The following is an 18,294-nucleotide window of genomic DNA, read 5'->3' on the forward strand; positions in this document are numbered from 1 at the left end:
CCTGCTCAGAAGATCGGATTCGGGGTACACCACCTGTGGCAGAGATGAATCATGCCGCCCCGTCAAGAGTGTATTTGGTGTAATGGGATCGGGATCTGCGATGTCAGATGGGTCATGATGGGTTTGAGTGACCCAAAGTTGTGTACTTTCCGATGCGCACTCAACGGGAAGGTGTTCAAGCGTTTCTGGGTGACTGGTTGCCCACTGCCTGAGTTCAAATCCACCTTCTGCCAGCAAATCTCGTAGTTTGTTGGCTAGTGACTTAGCTTTCTCGACTGATGGTAAACTTTTCAGCCAATTGTCTACGTAGAAACAACGCTCAATTGCCGCACGCACATCTTCATTAGGTTGACTGTTATTTGTCACATGCATTTGCAAAGCAAACGTAGCACAGCAAGGGCTTGAGACGGTTCCGAACAACAGAACTAACCACTGGTACACTTCAGGGGGTTCAGTCACTGTGTTCCGCCAGAGAAATCTCAGGTACGACTGATCTTCGGGAAGGAGACGTATCTGGTGGGACATTCCCTTTATGTCGCTGCTAATGGACACCATATTCTTTCTGAACCGCAACAAGATCCCCAAAAGACTTGAGGTGAGTCTGGGGCCGGGCAGCAGATGTTCATTCGGTGATAGTCCTTTATACTTGAGTGAACAGTTAAACACTATTCGGTTTTTGGCATTGTGCATTACCGTGTGATGGGGAATGTACCAACCTTCGCTGGAATCGACTTCGTCAGGTGTGATTTTCTTGGTGTATCCCAAGGTGGGTAGCTTGTTGATCTCGTTTTTATAAGCTATCAACTTCCTATTATCCTTTGTTAACCTTTTCTCCATACTGCGTGAATGAGGTAGAAGAGCTTCTTTGGGTGCGACCAGCTGTGGCAGATTCTTTCTCCACGACAAGAGTGTGGCATATCTGGAGGCACCATTTACGTCACCCTTGACAGGTTTTTGGGATAACGTCTCGAGTGCTTCAGTGTCATCCCTGGACCTGGTAACCACCCTCTCACTTCGATAAGGCAAGATGTCCAACTGCCATAAACGTTCGACATGAGTAAGAAGATTGGCTTGGGGTGGCTGAGTGGAGGTGAAATGGCATTGCGCGGAGTGGGGGGAATGCTTCAGGTACCTGGAAGGACCTTGCAGGGTCCAGCCCATCGCTGTCTTGATTGCAGCTGGACCGTCAAGTGGTCCGCGCCGGACACGCTCTGTTGGTAGGATGAGGTGTGGATGGTCCGACCCTATTAGGAGCAGTGGTTGTGCATTATATATTTCAGGGATTGGCAACTCTCTCAGGTGGTGATATTTCGTCTTGAGGGCGGCTACTGGGTAGGAATGACTTCCTAGAGCTAGCTCTTTAGCTGTAAAGGCATCTTGTATTTGGTATTTATAATTGGGATTGGTCGCTGAGGACACGGTGAATGACACAGAGGCACCATGAATGATACAGACATCTTGCCGTACAGTGCGCAGGTGTAAGTCCTCCGGGCTCCCCAGGATACCTAATGCTTGAGCTGCCTCGTGAAGTAGAAAAGAGCGCTCCGATCCATCATCGAGCACAGCATGGGTGTCGAGTGATGCATCTCCATGTCTCAGGGTGACAGGAGTAATTTTGAGCAGCACTTTATTGTGTCCAATTGGTCTGTCCACATAGAGTGTTTCGGCGGTAGAATTTATTGCACGGGGGCTGTCGGCCATGATCGGATGGATGGATGTGGGAGTGGGAAATTCACCGGCATTTACCTCATGAAGCACTTCCAAGTGTTTCCCTTTGCATTTATTACATCTTGCCTTTAAAGTGCATTGTGATGAGAAATGGTTACGCCCACATCTCCAGCACCTCTTGTATGTCTTAATCCAGTTATTAATTTGCTCTTTTGTGAGAATCTTAAAGTTTGTAAAATGGTTGAGATAGTGTTGAGTGGTGTTACAGAATGGGCAGAATTTCTTTGGTTCCATTGTAGTTTCTTCGGGTTCGCATGTAACTGTTGTGCTTTCTATTTGATTATGATCACTACCAAGGAGAACAAATGTACCTCTAGGCCTAACCCCTTGTGCTTGCTCTTTCTTGGTGAAAGGGCGGTCTCTGCTGGCGGTTTGGGGGGACTGCATACTATCATCTTGTACCCTGACTTCGTATTCGAGCCAATCTGATAAGTGTACTAAGGTAGGGATGGGGGTTCTAAGAGGGTTAATATGTCTCTTGAAGTCTGCTCTGAGATGATGCGGCAACTTAGTTAATACTCGGGTGACATGTGATCCACATTTTAGCTCCGTTTGGCCTATGTCGCCCAACTGGTCCAGCATTCCTACTAGGGCCCGAAGCTTTAGAGCAAACTTTCGGAATGATTTTATGTCACCGCTCTTGATGTTCGGTTCATCCCTAAGCTGGGCGATACGCTTCAGTGCTAACTGATGGGGCTGACCGTATTGTTCATTAAGAGCATCCATAGTGTCACTGTATGGATAACGACTGCTACAGTACGAATCGGCTATAAGTAGTGCCTCCTCTAGCCTGAGATGATCTAGTAAAATCTGGTATTTAAATTGTTCTGTCGCATCCCGTGGCAGGAGATTATCGAGTGCGACCCTAAGACGTGTGAACTCTCGTGGGTCTTCATTTACAAAATGGGGAATAGTAGGAGTTGGCCCTCGATATGTTGGTTCACCACGAGATGGTGAAAGTGTACGTTGGCGTGTATTGTATCTAGGGGGGTCATATCTGTTCTCTGGACTATCACTTTGTGGGTTGTAGCTTGAATCAATGTAGGTGGACATGATTCGTCTTTGATCGCCTGACTCATAGTGATGCTGGTGGTGAGAATAATACTGTCTATTACGCTGCTGGGTGAGTTCATGACGGCATTCACGTAGATTCTGAGACTCATGGTCACGCTGGCAATGGTGTGAAATTGAAAGTTCACGACGGTGATAGTGAGGACTTGCAGACTCACGAAGATGTTGACGCGAACTTGAAGCTTCACTACGGTGGCTGCGCGGACTTGGAGGCTCGCGACGACGATGATGTGGACGACGGTGCTGACGTGGACTTGAAGACTCACAACGAGGTTGATGAGGACGACGACGTGGACTTGGAGACTCACGACGGCGTGGACTTGGAGACTCACGACGACATGGACTTGGAGACTCACGAAGGCGTGGACGCGGAGACTCACGATGGCGTGGACTTGGGGACTCACGACGGCGTCGACACGGAGACTCACGACGATGCTGACGTGGATGTGGGGACTCGCGACGATGTTGATGAGCACGGTGACGTGGGCTTGGAGACTTACACCGACGTTGGCGTGGACTTGGAGAGTCACGACGGCGCTGTTGTGCACTTGAAGACTCACGATGACGATGATGATGTGGGCTTGAAGACTCACGACGGCGTTGGCGTGGACTTGAAGACTCACGACGGTGTTGCTGATGACGATGACGTGGACTTGGAGGTTCACGACGGTGTGGATGAGGACGGTGAGGTGGACTTGAAGACTCACGACGGCGTTGGCGTGGACTTGAAGACTCACGACGGTGTTGCTGATGAAGATGACGTGGACTTGGAGGTTCACGACGGTGTGGATGAGGACGATGACGTGGACTTGGAGACTCACGACGATGCTGACGTGGACTTGAAGACTCACGACGATGCTGACGTGGACTTGTGGACTCACAACGATGCTGATGTGGACTTGGAGACTCACGGCGATGCTGACGTGGACTTGAGGACTCACGACGGCGTGTACTTGGAGACTCACGACGATGCTGACGTGGACTTGAAGACTTACGACGACGTGGACTTGGAGACTCACGACGATGCTGACGTGGACTTGAAGACTCACGACGATGCTGACGTGGACTTGTGGACTCACAACGATGCTGATGTGGACTTGAAGACTCACGACGATGCTGACGTGGACTTGGAGACTCACGGCGATGCTGACGTGGACTTGAGGACTCACGACGGCGTGGACTTGGAGACTCACGACGATGCTGACGTGGACTTGTGGACTCACAACGATGCTGATGTGGACTTGAAGACTCACGATGATGCTGACGTGGACTTATGGACTCACGACGATGCTGATGTGGACTTGTGGACTCACGACGATGCTGACGTGGACTTGAAGACTCACGGCGATGCTGACATGGACTTGAAGACTCACGACGACATTGGCGTGATGACTCTTTTTTTCTAAGACTGTTTTCACCACTCATTTGTACTGCTTCTTGATTATTTGGTGGTTGTATTGACTGATTGTATGTCAAACAGGAGATTATGGTCTCTTCCGCTGGACTGTCTTCAGAAAATTGTTGTTCATTTATAGATTCCATTAGTTGAGTATGTTCAGAGTCATTCTCGTGATGTTCAGTTGTAACATCATAGTCTTTTAAGTAGTGTGGAGGGTGAGTTAAACGTTTAGGTCTGGTTTGTACTTCTTCCTGAGAGGGCATCGTTGTCTGCAGTAATTATCGAATCCGGCTCGAAGGACCATGTAAAATATTTGCTTGTAGGACTGATTTTCAGGAGTTGATAACCGCTGCAGTATGTCCAGTTAGAACACAATATTGTCCAGATGAGGAATAATCAAACCAGTTTGGTCCATGTAATCTTTAATTTGTTTCGATATGGATGTGTTTGTGTGTGTGGTTTCTGTAGAACAAAATAAAAAGAAAACATGAGCGGATACAATGGAAAACCTCATCAACACAATACTAATTTGCCGTAGTCATAACCATAACAAATCAACAAAACAGCACAAACAACATTAACTGAAATGCCCACAAACAAATCGCGTTCCCACAAAAAAGGATATTTTATGTTGGGTCACTTACATGCTAATGCACGCACACCTTGTGGTTGGATGGCTTCGGAGAGAATGACTGTACATCCCTTGTCTGTTACCTTTCGTGGGTCCTAAAATAGGTGGCTAAAAACATGCCCATCTAAAATTCAATTGTATGAACAGGCCAGCCACCAGAGGGTGCTACAACGGCATACTACAAAACGACCTGACCTTTTTAACAGTGTGTATTGTTTTTACTGTCTCTACACCCTCCCCAGTTGACAGAAGCAGTGTGGGCACGGCCTGGAGGTGGATTGAAGCATTCGGGAGACAATGGGAGGTGAAGACTGCAGCGGTCTTGGAGCTGTTTATGTCTTGGAGAGCACCTATTCTTCCCGTTAAAAAAAAAAAAAAAAAAAGGTTTAATTTGGTATCTGCGTTATTATAGTTTTGGGAATTTTTATTTTAAGCATAAATGGTTACTATTTCATTTGGGTTGCTTTAAAAATTTGTCAAAAAACAGTCAAAATTAGAGCGTTAGCTCGAGGCTTAAATTGTAATCTCTAAACACAGTTAGATATTTGAACTCAGTGAACTAAATTTTATTTAATTCAGGAATGATTTGCCCATGTTGCGAAGTCATATTCTAATATTGTGCTATATTAGCTGGATATCATTTGGACATTATTGCGAACCAACACTGCTGAATTGTGGTGATTATCAGCAAAACTAAATGTATACGTTGGAGAATTGTTTCTGGGGCCAATGCCTGTGAGGATGACACGGTCTAGATTACATTCGAAGAAAGCTATTACAACAGTCTGAGAATTGAAATAGATATAATATTTGGTGGGTTTACGTTAATTAAAATATATTATTCAAGTGACTGATACAAGCTTCACAAACAAATTGAAAAAGGTGACTGAATACAATTAATTATGGTATTATTGCGATTATTTAGCATGCATATTTTGAAGGATTGTATAACGATTGCTGGCATTATTGTAAACACTTACGGGAGAGAAGGGCAATTATTTAATTTAGCAGGTTCATATTTACTAAAGTATGTTAAACATTAATTAAACAGAAAGCATTTATCAAATGAAAGTACGGTGCAATTAGATACAAAAGGTCGTAAGTGGTTCTATTACTCACAACTTCGACCCGCACCGGAGTTCTTTCCCCAATATGGTGAGCCTGAAGGTTGACCGCCCGGATGGGCAGGTCAAGAGAGGGGCAGATACTGACCAATTGAAACACATACAAATCAAACATAAAAATGGACACGGCTGTCCTTTTTCTGATTATTTCTGGATGACAGGCTTGCTTTCTACGCTTCTAGTATGTTTGCTTCTCATGTATGAGACTGTTTTTCAGACAGAAGGAGGGGAGACAAAAATTGTGATGTTACAGTACCACTGCAGCCAGACGGTCATGTACGAGGAACGGGAGGACAGCTCGGATAGGTTGACAGACACACAGGTGATATTGTTTTATAAAAATTGTGAACAAGACCCCGAGGTTGGTATATATGCGAAATTATTCAATCACACAATTGATTTAGAGAATTCAAGGGTTTGATAATGAGGTGGCCAAGCAAAATTTTACGTGTTTGAAGTTGAATGGAGCAGGGCACACAATTGGACAAATACCGTGGGATTGGTGTGAAACGAATGTGTCTCTTCCAGCAGGACCCCCGCTTTCCTGTGCAGACGTCTGGTTGTGTTATGGTGGAAAATTTCTATACGACAGGCTGCCGACCAATGCCTCTGGCAGGTGTGCCCTGGCTTTTAAAGGTTGATTTACTAACTACTTCTCATTTCCACGGTGACTCAACTCCAACAATAACATGACAAATATTTGTCATCTCATCAATATTTGCACAACAGAGTACTGAGTTTCGAGATCCACACAATAATATTTCTCAAAATTATATTTCTTATTAATTTAGCTTAGTTAAGGGATATTTTCTTGACAATCTAACATCAGACAGAAAAAAATGGTGGTGGGGGGGAGCGAATCTTCTTTCTTCTTAATAGGGGCGGGTGTGAAATAATTGAGAAGCACTGCTAGTATATGCAGACATTATATTCATAGAATCTTGCAGCCCGAGTGAACCACAGCATTGTTGCAAGTTCGGTAGGAGAAACGTAAACGTCCCACTGCTGTTCCAGCAGCGGCTTCTCGGGAAATAGGCGGAAGTGACGTCGGAGCTGACTCGCTTTTGTGGCGTTATTTTAATTATTTTGTTACATTTTGTTATCAACCGAATTAAAATATTACATAGAATATATATTAAAAGAGAACAGCTAGGTGTAAAAACAAACACAGAGGCAAAGAAATATATTTGAAAAATACGTGCTTAAAGCATGACGTCATAAGCAAGCGCGCAGTTTACGAAGGACCTCGACCACATCCACCGACCCCTCCACACCGGAACAAAAGCAGTCCACCGCTAATTTTTTCTGATTTAGTGTGGAACCGACTGTAATTTTCTCACAGGATGTCCAGTGCTACTCTAAAGGACTACGACATAATTCATTAAGTCTTTGTGTCCCGATAACCTCATCTTCGCGCGTTGATGCTTTTCGGCGTAGTTAGCTTAGCTTGTTAGCTTAGCTTGTTAGCTTGCTAGCCGCTAACGAAAAGAGGCACATGACTCATCGCCAACCAGAGATCGAGTGCGGATTTTTTGGAATTATCATTTGAAAATGTGTGAAAGAACGACACCCAAGTACAAAGAGGAACTTTGTGGAATAAAAGAAGAGAACGAGCAACATCTTCAACTGCTGGACGAAGTTTGCAACCAGCCTCGTGTTGTGCCACTCAAAGCAGGTTTGTACACGTTTTACTCTCATTTGCTTTGTAAAGAACGACTTTCTATCGTTAAAAATATGCATCACAACATTAAGTTGTTTGGGGAAATCGTTCAAGGTTATTGGCGTTTTATTTTTTAATCTTGCCTTTTATTTGCAGATCTGCTGAACATTTGTTGATGCCAAATAAAATCAGTGCAGGAAATAAATGCCAAAGAAAAAACAATAGTGGGGGGTTAACTCCATGTTTTTTCCAGTATAAAATTTACATTTAAAATAACAAAATAACATTTTCTGGTTTTTATATTTTGTTCAAGCAATTCCTTACGGAAGGAATTCTGCTTGAATCTAAAATATGTGCACACTGCGGCGAAAACATCAATGGCGGTTGATGAATTTTAGTGGATAAAACACAAAATATTAACTTTTTCTTTTTAAAAATGAAGTACGTATCAGTCTTTTTTATTTATGAACTTTGTACTGGCTTGGTCGGGTGAGAGTCAATGAACCTCGGGTGGCCCTGCACTGTTTTGTGCACGTGTGCGTAGTTTCACCCCATCCAAACATTTAAAATACATTGAATGCATCCATCCGAGGTTTCACGGATCTCATCAGTGAACAAGTGCATGCTGCAAGGAATGCATCTGCATCTTTGGCTTACTATGGGCTTAAAAAGGGAGAACGTCACAACCCCCTTTTCCACCAACATTTAGTTCCTGGTAATAAAGTTCCTCTAGCCCAGGTGGTTTGCATCTCGACTGCAACTCATAGTTCTTGATAATGTATGCAAAAGACAATGATGACGTAACAGTGGGAGGTCTTGTGTTACTTTGTTACTCATTACTGACACCCTCTGGCTGTTAAGCATCATTGCAGTTACAAAATAATTCAGTGAACTCATAATATTTTGGTGTATCTTTCGTCGAATTTGAATACATATTGGATAACTTTAAAATATACAGTCATTATTCAAATATGTCAACATGAAAGTCAGAGTGAAAGTGTTGTTGCTTAATGCTTATGTGTAAGAACTTTTACTCTTCAAACGTAATTTTGTTTTAAAATTTATTTCAAAACCTAAATTTTATAAAAATAAAAAGGGTAATGTCGGAACTTACTCGCAGGATAAATATCATTTTGGGTAAAAAAAAAACAAACGTAAATCATACAATAAATAGCGACTCTGATGCCAGGGCCCCTTTAATTCTTTTAGGGATCCAGATTATAATGGAAGCAAAAAGTACCCACGATGAAACTATCCATAAATGCAAAATGAAATACTTGAAAACATATTTCGCTTGAAGGATTCCTATTTTATCAATGACATTATGTTGCGATGGTCCCAGTGGTCTGCATCAATATGTTAGGGTCCCACAACAGGTGTTCCATCAGACGCACACAATAGCCTGTGTGTGCTAACTTCGCTTAGCTTCCAGAAACATCTGTGACTATGTCAGGAATGTAATCGGCATTAGCCGCAACGTGCTTCCTTTTTAATAGCTCGTTTATCACTGTTGTTGTGCTGCTAAAGGGAGGTTTACATCGTCGGACGTAATTTTGTGAAATGCCCCCATGGTCCGGTCCAAGTTGGGGTCGCACGCATTGCTCCGTGTGCGGCAGGCATAAGTCAAGGTAGCATGGTAGAAACAATATAAGACAAAGTCGCCGCCTGAGCTTTGACTTGACCAAACCAAATTTGTGTTTGTCTTTTTGTGTCCTGCAGACGTCTGTGAAAACGATCTCTGTTCTGTGAAAGAAGAGCCAGACTTGACTCACATCAAAAAGGAGGAGGAGGAGGAGGAGATCAACAAGTCACCAGTGAACGTTGTCCCTTTTAAGACTGAAGATGAAAACAAGGATGAGAGTGAGGACAACAGAGGGGCGGAGCCTACAAGCAGCAGCTCAAGTCATCACGTGACAACAGAAGTTGATGAAGACCACTGGGGGCCATCACAAGCACAAAATGAGGACACATTATCAGACGCCCATGACAATGATGATGATACTAATGATGATTATGATTATGATGGGCAAGCCAAAGGTGCATGCCACACTGACTCATTCACTTCAAAGCTGTCTTTAAAAGGGCACAGAAAAACACACAGTGGTGAAAAACCTTTTTCCTGCTCGGTTTGTGGCAAAAGCTTCTCTCGGAAGTCTCATTTAGTAAGGCACACAGGAACGCACAGTGGAGAAAAAACGTTTTCTTGCTCAGTTTGTGGCAAAGGATTCTCTCATAAGGCAAATTTAACGAGCCACACAAGAATACACACTGGAGAAAAACCTTTTTCTTGCTCAGTTTGTGGCAAGAGTTTCTCTCAAAAGTTTCAATTAAAAATCCACGCAAGAAGACACAGTGTTGAAAAATCTTTTTCCTGCTCAGTTTGTGGAAAATGCTTCTCTCATAATTCGAGTTTAACATATCACACAAGAACACACACTGGAGAAAAACCTTTTTCATGCTCAGTTTGTGGAAAAAGCTTCTCTCAAAAGTCGCATTTAACAAGCCACGCAAGAAACCACAGTGGAGAAAAACCTTTTTCCTGCTCAGTTTGTGGCAAAAGCTTTAATGTAAAGTCATTTTTAACAAATCACACAAGAACACACACTGGAGAAAAACCTTTTTCATGCTCAGTTTGTGGAAAAAGCTTCTCTCAAAAGACACATTTAACAAGCCACGCAAGAACACACAGTGGAGAAAAACCTTTTTCCTGCTCAGTTTGTGGCAAGAGTTTCTCTCGAAGCTCTCATTTAATAATTCACTCAAGAACACACACTGGAGAAAACCCTTTTTCTTGCTCAGTTTGTGGCAAAAGCTTTTCTTTTAAGTGGAATTTAAAAACACATACACGATTACACACTGGAGAAAACCCTTTTTCATGCTCAGTTTGTGGAAAATGCTTCTCTCGAAAGGCAAGTTTAACAGAACACACACGAAAACACAGTGGAGAAAACCCTTTTTCCTGCTCAGTTTGTGGCAAGAGTTGCTCTCGAAAGTCTGATTTAATAAATCACACAAGAACACACACTGGAGAAAAACCATTTTCCTGTTTGGTTTGTGGTAAAAGCTTTTCTCTCAAATCATATTTAACAAGTCACACAAGAACACACAGTGGAGACAAGCCATTCAGTTGCAGCGTTTGTGCTAAAAAATTCTTTTCTAAAACGGGTGCTGAGAGACACAATTGTGCTGGTGAGAATTGCAGCGATCCTTGAAGCTTAAAAAAAAGACAAAAAAAACTGAAGGAACTGACTCTTTGTGGTAAGATGTAAATGTGATTTTGAAAAATGTAATTTTGCAAAGCTCTTTTATTGACATTCAGCCAATGGGATGAGTGCCAGAATAACCATTGTGTCTGAGTGATGATTTTTTTTGTGTTTACATCAAACATGTAAATAAAATTAATTGCCTTTGCCTGGAATAACATTTGTTTACGTTATGCTTTTCAGTTGTCTTTTTAATCGAATTTAATGGAAAAGGTGTGAGAAGAAACGGTGCTTATGAAATCGTTGCCTTCCACAATCATCAATAAAATCACTTGTTCCACTTGCTCAACTGGCTTTCATTACGCTGCGTGAAAAGGTGAAAAACAGATGTAGAAGTTGAACGATAAAAAGAACAAGAAAGAGAAACGCGAATAGTCTCAGTTTCTCTCAAAGGTTTTGGAATGTCAGGACTTGGCAACTTGATGGCGACTGGAGTCAGTGCTGGTTTTCTCGCTGTGTTTGGCTGGCTCGTATATGAATGGTCCATTGAACAAAACTCAAACTCTTCAAATATCCCCTCACATACATTTAATATTACACTTTCTGAATAAATTTCTGACTGGCTAAATACACTTTCTAGGTTGAGCTCTATCAAGCGTTTGGGGTTTGTTGTTAAGCAGAATCTCACTTCGGAAAAACTTAAATCATTTGTCAAATATACCAAATATTTTTTTTTTATGCTATATTATATTTTTTATACATTGGATTAGTTATATAATGAAATAGGGAAATATTAACATTGGAAACCACATACAGACTTAATTCAATTAATAACAAATATAGAAACATTTTATAAATATTGAACTCATTGAGAAGAGTCCTAATATTGAAATAAATATTGAAATATAAAAAATACTTAAGTATTAAATTAATTCAATAACCCGACCCCGGATGAGCGGCAGAAAATGGCTGGATGGATGGAATAATTTAAATTACATACATATTCAAATGAACAAATATGTTAAGAAACATTCAAGTGTGAAATAAAAAGGTTTAAATTGTTGATAATTTTACACATTAAAATAATTGAATAAATATTGTATTATTACATAAGCAAGCTTAAATATACATTGAAATAAATTTTAAAAAAGTCATGTATTTTTAAATGGCCTAATTTAGATATGGGAAGTAATTCTCTTTATGAAACTATGAAGGGACTGGAGCTCACAGAAGTGACCAGTCTTGGTTCTGACTGATTGGTTCTCACTGAACAAGAAAAATGAACATTGAAACACCAAATGAGGCAGTTAGACCACAAATGTAGGCATGTTACTGTAAGGCACCAGATAACAATGAACTGGGACACTTTTTCTCAAAATCACAGTTCAGTGACAGTCAATATGTTGTATCTTGCTAAATGTTTGGTGCAAAAAGACAATATTGTGATGTCTTTAAAATGCTCAGAACCTTTACACAACTATCCAACAGTATATGGAACTCAAAATGTGTTTTGAAGTGAATGTGACAGAATATGTTTATACTAATATGAGTCACAAATAGTAAAAAATGTTAATATTTTGTCTACCATTGTGTTGAGAAATTTGAATGAATAAATTTTTGTAAGGCAACCTCATTTTTTCAGTTTATTTGGTATTTAGTTTCATTGCTTAACTTTAATATATACTCTTGCCAGCTTGTCAAAACAGTGCTATTTACTGCTTTTTAAAAAAGAAATACAATTAATATTATGCAGAATTGAGTTCAGCCTTTTGGCCCGGCCCTCCACAATATTTTATGTTTCTTATGTGGCCCCATGGAAAAAATAATTGCCCACCCCTGATCTAGGTAGACAAAAACAAACCGGTTCAACATGTCTCTCAGGATGTCATTCATGAGGGCTTGGAACACCGCAGGGGCGTTTGTGAGGCCAAAAGGCCAAAATGACCCAAGGGAGTGTTGAATGCCGTTTTCCGCTCATCACCCTCTTTAATCCGGACCAAATGATAGGCGTTTCTGAGATCCAGTTTGGAGAAGACCTGGGCCTCGCAGAGAGGTTCAAATGACGGATCGATGAGTGGAAACGAGGACTTATTTTTAACTGTGATATCATTTACGCCCTTGAAGTCTATACAGGGGCGGAGTGAGGAATCTTTCTTCTTAACGAAGAAGAATCCTGCCCCGAGGGGTGAGGAAGAGGGCCGAATGAGACCGGAGGCGAGGGAATCTCGAATGTACGTCTCCATGGCATCCCTCTCTGGACGGGAGATGTTGTACAGTCGGCTGGTGGGGAGGGAAGCTCCAGGGAGAAGGTCAATGGCGCAGTCGTAAGGGCGGTGAGGAGGCAAGGTGAGAGCGAGGTCCTTACTGAACACCCGGGAGAGGTCATGATAGTTGGAGGGCTCCGAGGAAAGATCCGGAGGAGTCGTAGCCGGAGGGGAAGATCGGGGAGCCGGGTCAGCGGACAACAGGCACTGCGAGTGGCAAAAAACACTCCAGCTGGTAATGGAGCAGTTTCTCCAGTCGATGGAGGGGTTGTGTTTTTGGAGCCAGGGGAACCCCAGCACTAGGGGAACATGGGGTGAATTGATGAGGTACAGCTGAATGGTTTCTCTGTGGTTACCTGAGATGATGAGTGTAAATGGTATAGTTTGCTGGGAGACCAAGGAAATGAGATGTCCATCCAGGGCCACCACTCTTCGAGGGGAAGTAAGGGGTTCCCAAGAAACCCCCAACTGTTTAGCCAGGGCTTGATCTATGAAGTTGCCATCTGCTCCGGAGTCGATTAAAACAGGGATTGAGAAGGATTTGCTTTGCCATAAGATACTGGAGGGAACAGACATGCGAGGGGAAGAGATGCAATTTGGCTCACCAATGTGCTCTCCTTCATTGGCAAGCCCCATCTTTTGGCCTAGATGGACAGGCAGCAAGATAATGTCCGGGGTTTCCACAATAAATACACAAGCGATTAGTCAAACGTCTATGGCGTTCCTGAGCGTCCAGACCAGTCCTTCCCAGTTGCATAGGCTCCTCCTGGCGAGCAGAGGGCAGAAATTGGCCGGGTGATGACGGCTCAGAATGATAGACAGGCGGAACGGCTTTTCCGTCCCCCCTCCGCGATTTTTCTGCGCTTCTCACTCTCAGCCGATTGTCAATTTTTATGGATAGTGAGACCAACTCCTCGAGGGAGGTGGGCTCGTCACGGACCGCCAGCTCATCCTTTAATCGTTCGGTCAAACCATTCACAAAAATACCTCTCAGAGCGGGCTCGTTCCATCCACACTCGTTCGCCAGGATTCGAAACTCGATGGAGTAATCCGCTACGGATTGTGTTCCCTGCCGAAGGGCTAGCAATCTGCGGGTCGCTTCGCGTCCTTTGACTGGGTGATCGAAAACCCTCCTTAGTTCCTGGCAAAAATCTGCATAAGAGGACATCACTGGCGAAGACGCCTCCCACAGCGCCGTAGCCCATTTTGCGGCTCTTCCGCGTAACAGGTTAACCATAAAGGCTATTTTGGATCGATCAGAGGGGTAGCTTAGCGGTTGTAAGTCAAAAACTAACGAAGAATTCAGGAGAAACTGACTACATGATCCTAGATCCCCGGTAAACGGCTCGGGAGTAGGAACAAAAGGTTCCTTGCTGCCAAGAGCGGGCATTGCGGAAGCAGAAGGGACCGGGGGAGTGTTTACGGGAGGATGGGTGGAGGGAGAGAGAGATAGGACCTGGGTGGAGAGGTGCGTGATCTTATGGTGTAGATTTTGGACCGATTCCATAAGCTCGTGAAACATTTTTTCGTGGCGGCCGAGCTGCCTACCTTGGATAGATAGGGCTTCTTTGAGGGGATCCGGGGTCGCTGGGTCCATTGTATTGGCCGGATTATTCTGTCACGGGTTGAGGAACCGTAATGGAGAGAGAAAAGGAACCCAAGAGCAACCTGGATATGAGATGGGATTTTATTTGTGCGGAAGCGGGTCCGGAGTTCTGCAGGGCAGGCGAGGGGGCGGTAGACGCGGCGGGAAGCAAGCGCAGGCAGCGGGTCCGGAGGGCGCAGGTCGGGCGATGAGGTGAGAGACGCGGTCTGGTCTTCTCGGGAAGGCGGTGGTGTCACGGGCTTGGGCGGGCAGGAAGAAGGCTTGAGGAAGCACATAAGAGAACGGAGTTATTACGAGCACCAAGGACAGCGCCAACAATGCCAATCTGTGTCGTGCAACTGCGGCCAAAGTACCACGGGTATAACGGGATAATCCGGCACCTGACTCCTGGCTGCGCTGATCTTTTATGCTGTTGCTGATGAGCTGCAGGTGCACAGGGGCCGGCGCCAGAAATTGCAGGGGCGTGCCTGGGCGTAGAACCAGGAAGTTGCCCAAGCCCTGCAAGACAAGTCATAGACTCCACCAAACATTAAAAGCACAGGACATCACAAAAATCGTGTCATATGACGAAAGCGATGTGCAACAACAAACTATAGGAGACCCAGAGCATGCTGTTAATGCAGTAAAAGAAGATAAATGGATTGCACCACTGCCTGTCAATGGGACACTAGTTACTTTTAAAATTGACACAGGAGCAAAAGCAAACAAAATTAATGAAAAAGACTTGAAATCACTTGAAGAGAAACCGGAAAGAGTCACAGACAAGCCCGTGAAATTGAAAACCTACGACAATCAGCCAATAAAAACAAAGGGATGTTGGAGGCTAAAAGTGACAGCAAAGGGAAGACAACACAAGTTAACGTTCACAATTGTGCCAAGTGGACTGGAGTCAATCCTTGGAGACAAGACATCTGAAGAGCTTGGATTGATAAAAATAATTTACTAAATCAACAGCAAGGATGTCAATCAGAAGAACAAAGTGTTGAAGAGTGAAGGTAGTAAGAGTATAGTGAACAAATACTTTTCTGTCTTCAAAGGACAAGGGACGCTACCTTACACTTATAAAATACATCTCAAGGAAGATGCTAAACCTGTAGTACATGCCCCGAGAAGAGTTCCAGCCCCTCTCAAAGAGAGATTAAAAATGGAACTGAGCAGAATGACACCAATAAGAGTCAGAGAGAAAGTGAAAGAAAATTCCATCACGTGTGTTAAAAAGAGGAACTCCCCAGAGTTACGTGTTTGCCTCGACCCCAAAGATCTGAATGAAAACATTAAAAGAGAACATTATCAAATTCCCAAGCATGAAGAAATCCTGAGTGACATGGCAGGTGCTAAGTAGGTTAGCAAATGAGATGCATCGCATGGATTTTGGCAGGTGAAGCTGGACACCGAAAGCAGCAGGTACACCACCTTCAACACACCATTTGGGCGTTTCTGTTTTCTGAGACTGCCATTTGGCATAAAGTCTGTGCCTGAGATCTTTCACAGAGCTATGGAGTCAATCATAGAAGGTCTGGAAGGAACCCGTGTGTTCATTGATGATTTGGTTGTGTGGGGAAACACGGAACAAGAACACAATGAGAGACTTGAGGAACTGCTACAAAGAGTTAAAATGAATGGACTAAAACTAAAACGAGAGAAATCTCTAATCTCGTTGCACACTTGAGTACAATGTCAATAAAGGGATTTCTGATTTCTGAAATGTCTGTTTGGAGTTACAGAATTGACACAGCAGATGGAGTGGTGCCAGACAGAACCAAAGTGCAAGCAATACTGGACATGCCAGCTCCAACCGAAAAAAAAAGGACTTCTGCGAGCAATGGGGATGATAAACTTCCTGGGCAAGTTCATTCCAAACCTCTCGTCGAGGACAAAGTCCTTAAGTTTGCTGCTGCATCACGACGTAGTCTTTGAGTGGACAACAAAACATGACAAAGAATGGCAAGATCTAAAGAGAACTGTGACAGCTGAACCAGTCCTTGCCTACTTTGATCCATCAAAACCAACCAAAATTTCCACGGATGCGTCAAAAGATGGGCTAGGTGCCGTACTGCTGCAAAAGGCGAGAGACACATGGCAACCTGTAGCCTATGCATCCAGGTCAATGTCAGAGACTGAAAAACGCTCTGCTCAGATCGAAAAGGAGTCACTGGGTTTAGTGTTTGGATTTGGCAAATTTCACACGTATGTTTATGGACTGCCCACGTTCATAGCAGAGACTGATCATAAGCCACTGATTTCAACTAGGATGAAAAATCTCAATGACATGACGCCCAGAATTCAACGCATGATGACGTTGCAGCGCTATGATTTTGAGCTAATATACACGCCTGGAAAATACATCGTGCTTGCTGATGCGTTATCCCGAGCGCCGCACCATAACAGTGACATCAAGGACTGCGTTACGGCGGAGGAGGCTGAGGCTCACATCATCACTTCAAGCCCTTTATACCGACAGGCAAATAGGCAGGCTGAGAAGGGAGTGCAAATCATCAAGAGACTGCTAAGGAAGGCCAAGGATGATGCATCTGATCCTTACCTTGCCCTATTGAGTGACAGAGCTGCACCTCTGGAGTGGGGAGCTTCGCCTGCTGACCTACTCATGTGCCGTAAGCTTCGCACCACAAATACCACAAGGACATGACAACAACATTTGGTTTGAAAATAAGAGAATGCTCAAACTCAAACAGAAAATTGCATATGACAGAGCTCCAAAACATCTGGAACCTCTTTCTGAGAAAGACACTGTAAGGATCGATGGACCTAATTGTTGGGACAGAAAAGTGACTGTCCTTATCGAAGCCGGACCGAGATCTTACATTGTGGAAACAAAGCATGGACAAAGAGTGAGGAGGAACAGGAGGAGTCTTCTGAAGGTTCCCGGGAACTGTAAGAAATCTTCTGATGCGGCTGAGGCTGCAAAGCAGGCGGATACATCGAAGGAGCACAGACCTCAACCACCAGCAATTTCTGGGAGTACTGAACCTCTTCAAAGATCAACAAGAGTTAGACAACAACCGGACAGGCTGATTGAAAATGTTTAATGTTGTGTTATTGTTGCTAAAATTGTTGTAGAGCTGCTTGTTGTCAGAAAAAAAAATGGGTAGATATTGAAAAGAAGTGAAAATAATTGCGAACAAAACTAAATTATTATAATAATAATTATAAAATAAAAAATGTTTATTAAAAAAAAGGCATAGGCATTGATTAACGTTTGAAAGGGAGATGTAATGATAGCCGTTATATCATTAGTCACTAGTTGGCAGTATTGCCTGATGTGTGCGTGGTTACCAGACGAACTCGTGTGTCTGCACATAGACGAGAATGCAAGTCAATAAATAAAGAGACACAAGCCTGCAGCATCACTGTACCAGCGTGACTTCTTAAGATAGAAGACGGAACATTACAGTAACATTAAAAAAAAACGTATAGTAACCATAAAATTGTTTTTTAAAAAAACGTATCGTAAACATACTAAAGCTGTTGCTTTATGTTATTTACAAAGAATTTTTGTTTAAAATCCCCCTGGCTCTTCTTTTTGTCTTTTCTAAATTATGTACGTATTAATAACTGTGTTTGGTTTGCAAATGTCAATAAAGTTGATA

The 18,294-nt window shown here is 43.2% G+C and overlaps 2 protein-coding genes across 2 annotated transcripts in view; one reads left to right on the forward strand and one right to left on the reverse strand.

Annotated features, from left to right (window-relative positions):
- LOC148341813 (uncharacterized) overlaps positions 1-18,294 on the reverse strand; it is a 91,349-nt gene that overhangs the window by 59,192 nt on the left and 13,863 nt on the right. The window lies entirely within an intron of this gene.
- LOC148341817 (uncharacterized) lies at positions 7,210-11,095 on the forward strand. The gene is made up of 2 exons (XM_088288707.1): positions 7,210-7,628; positions 9,333-11,095. The coding sequence occupies exons 1-2, from the start codon at positions 7,505-7,507 to the stop codon at positions 10,823-10,825; spliced, it is 1,617 nt and encodes a 538-aa protein (XP_088144833.1). The 5' UTR covers positions 7,210-7,504; the 3' UTR covers positions 10,826-11,095.

Source organism: Idiotropiscis lumnitzeri, chromosome 2, assembly GCF_059441095.1.
Source record: "Idiotropiscis lumnitzeri isolate Australia: NSW breed Sydney's pygmy pipehorse chromosome 2, RoL_Ilum_1.0, whole genome shotgun sequence".
Taxonomy (NCBI): Eukaryota; Metazoa; Chordata; class Actinopteri; order Syngnathiformes; family Syngnathidae; genus Idiotropiscis; species Idiotropiscis lumnitzeri.

Excerpts from the sequence above, each read along its gene's own strand:
- LOC148341817 (XM_088288707.1), top strand. The coding sequence starts at position 7,505 with ATGTGTGAAAGAACGACACCCAAGTACAAAGAGGAACTTTGTGGAATA. Across the intron at positions 7,629-9,332 it reads TGTTGTGCCACTCAAAGCAG|ACGTCTGTGAAAACGATCTC; the intron begins GTTTGTACACGT and ends TGTGTCCTGCAG.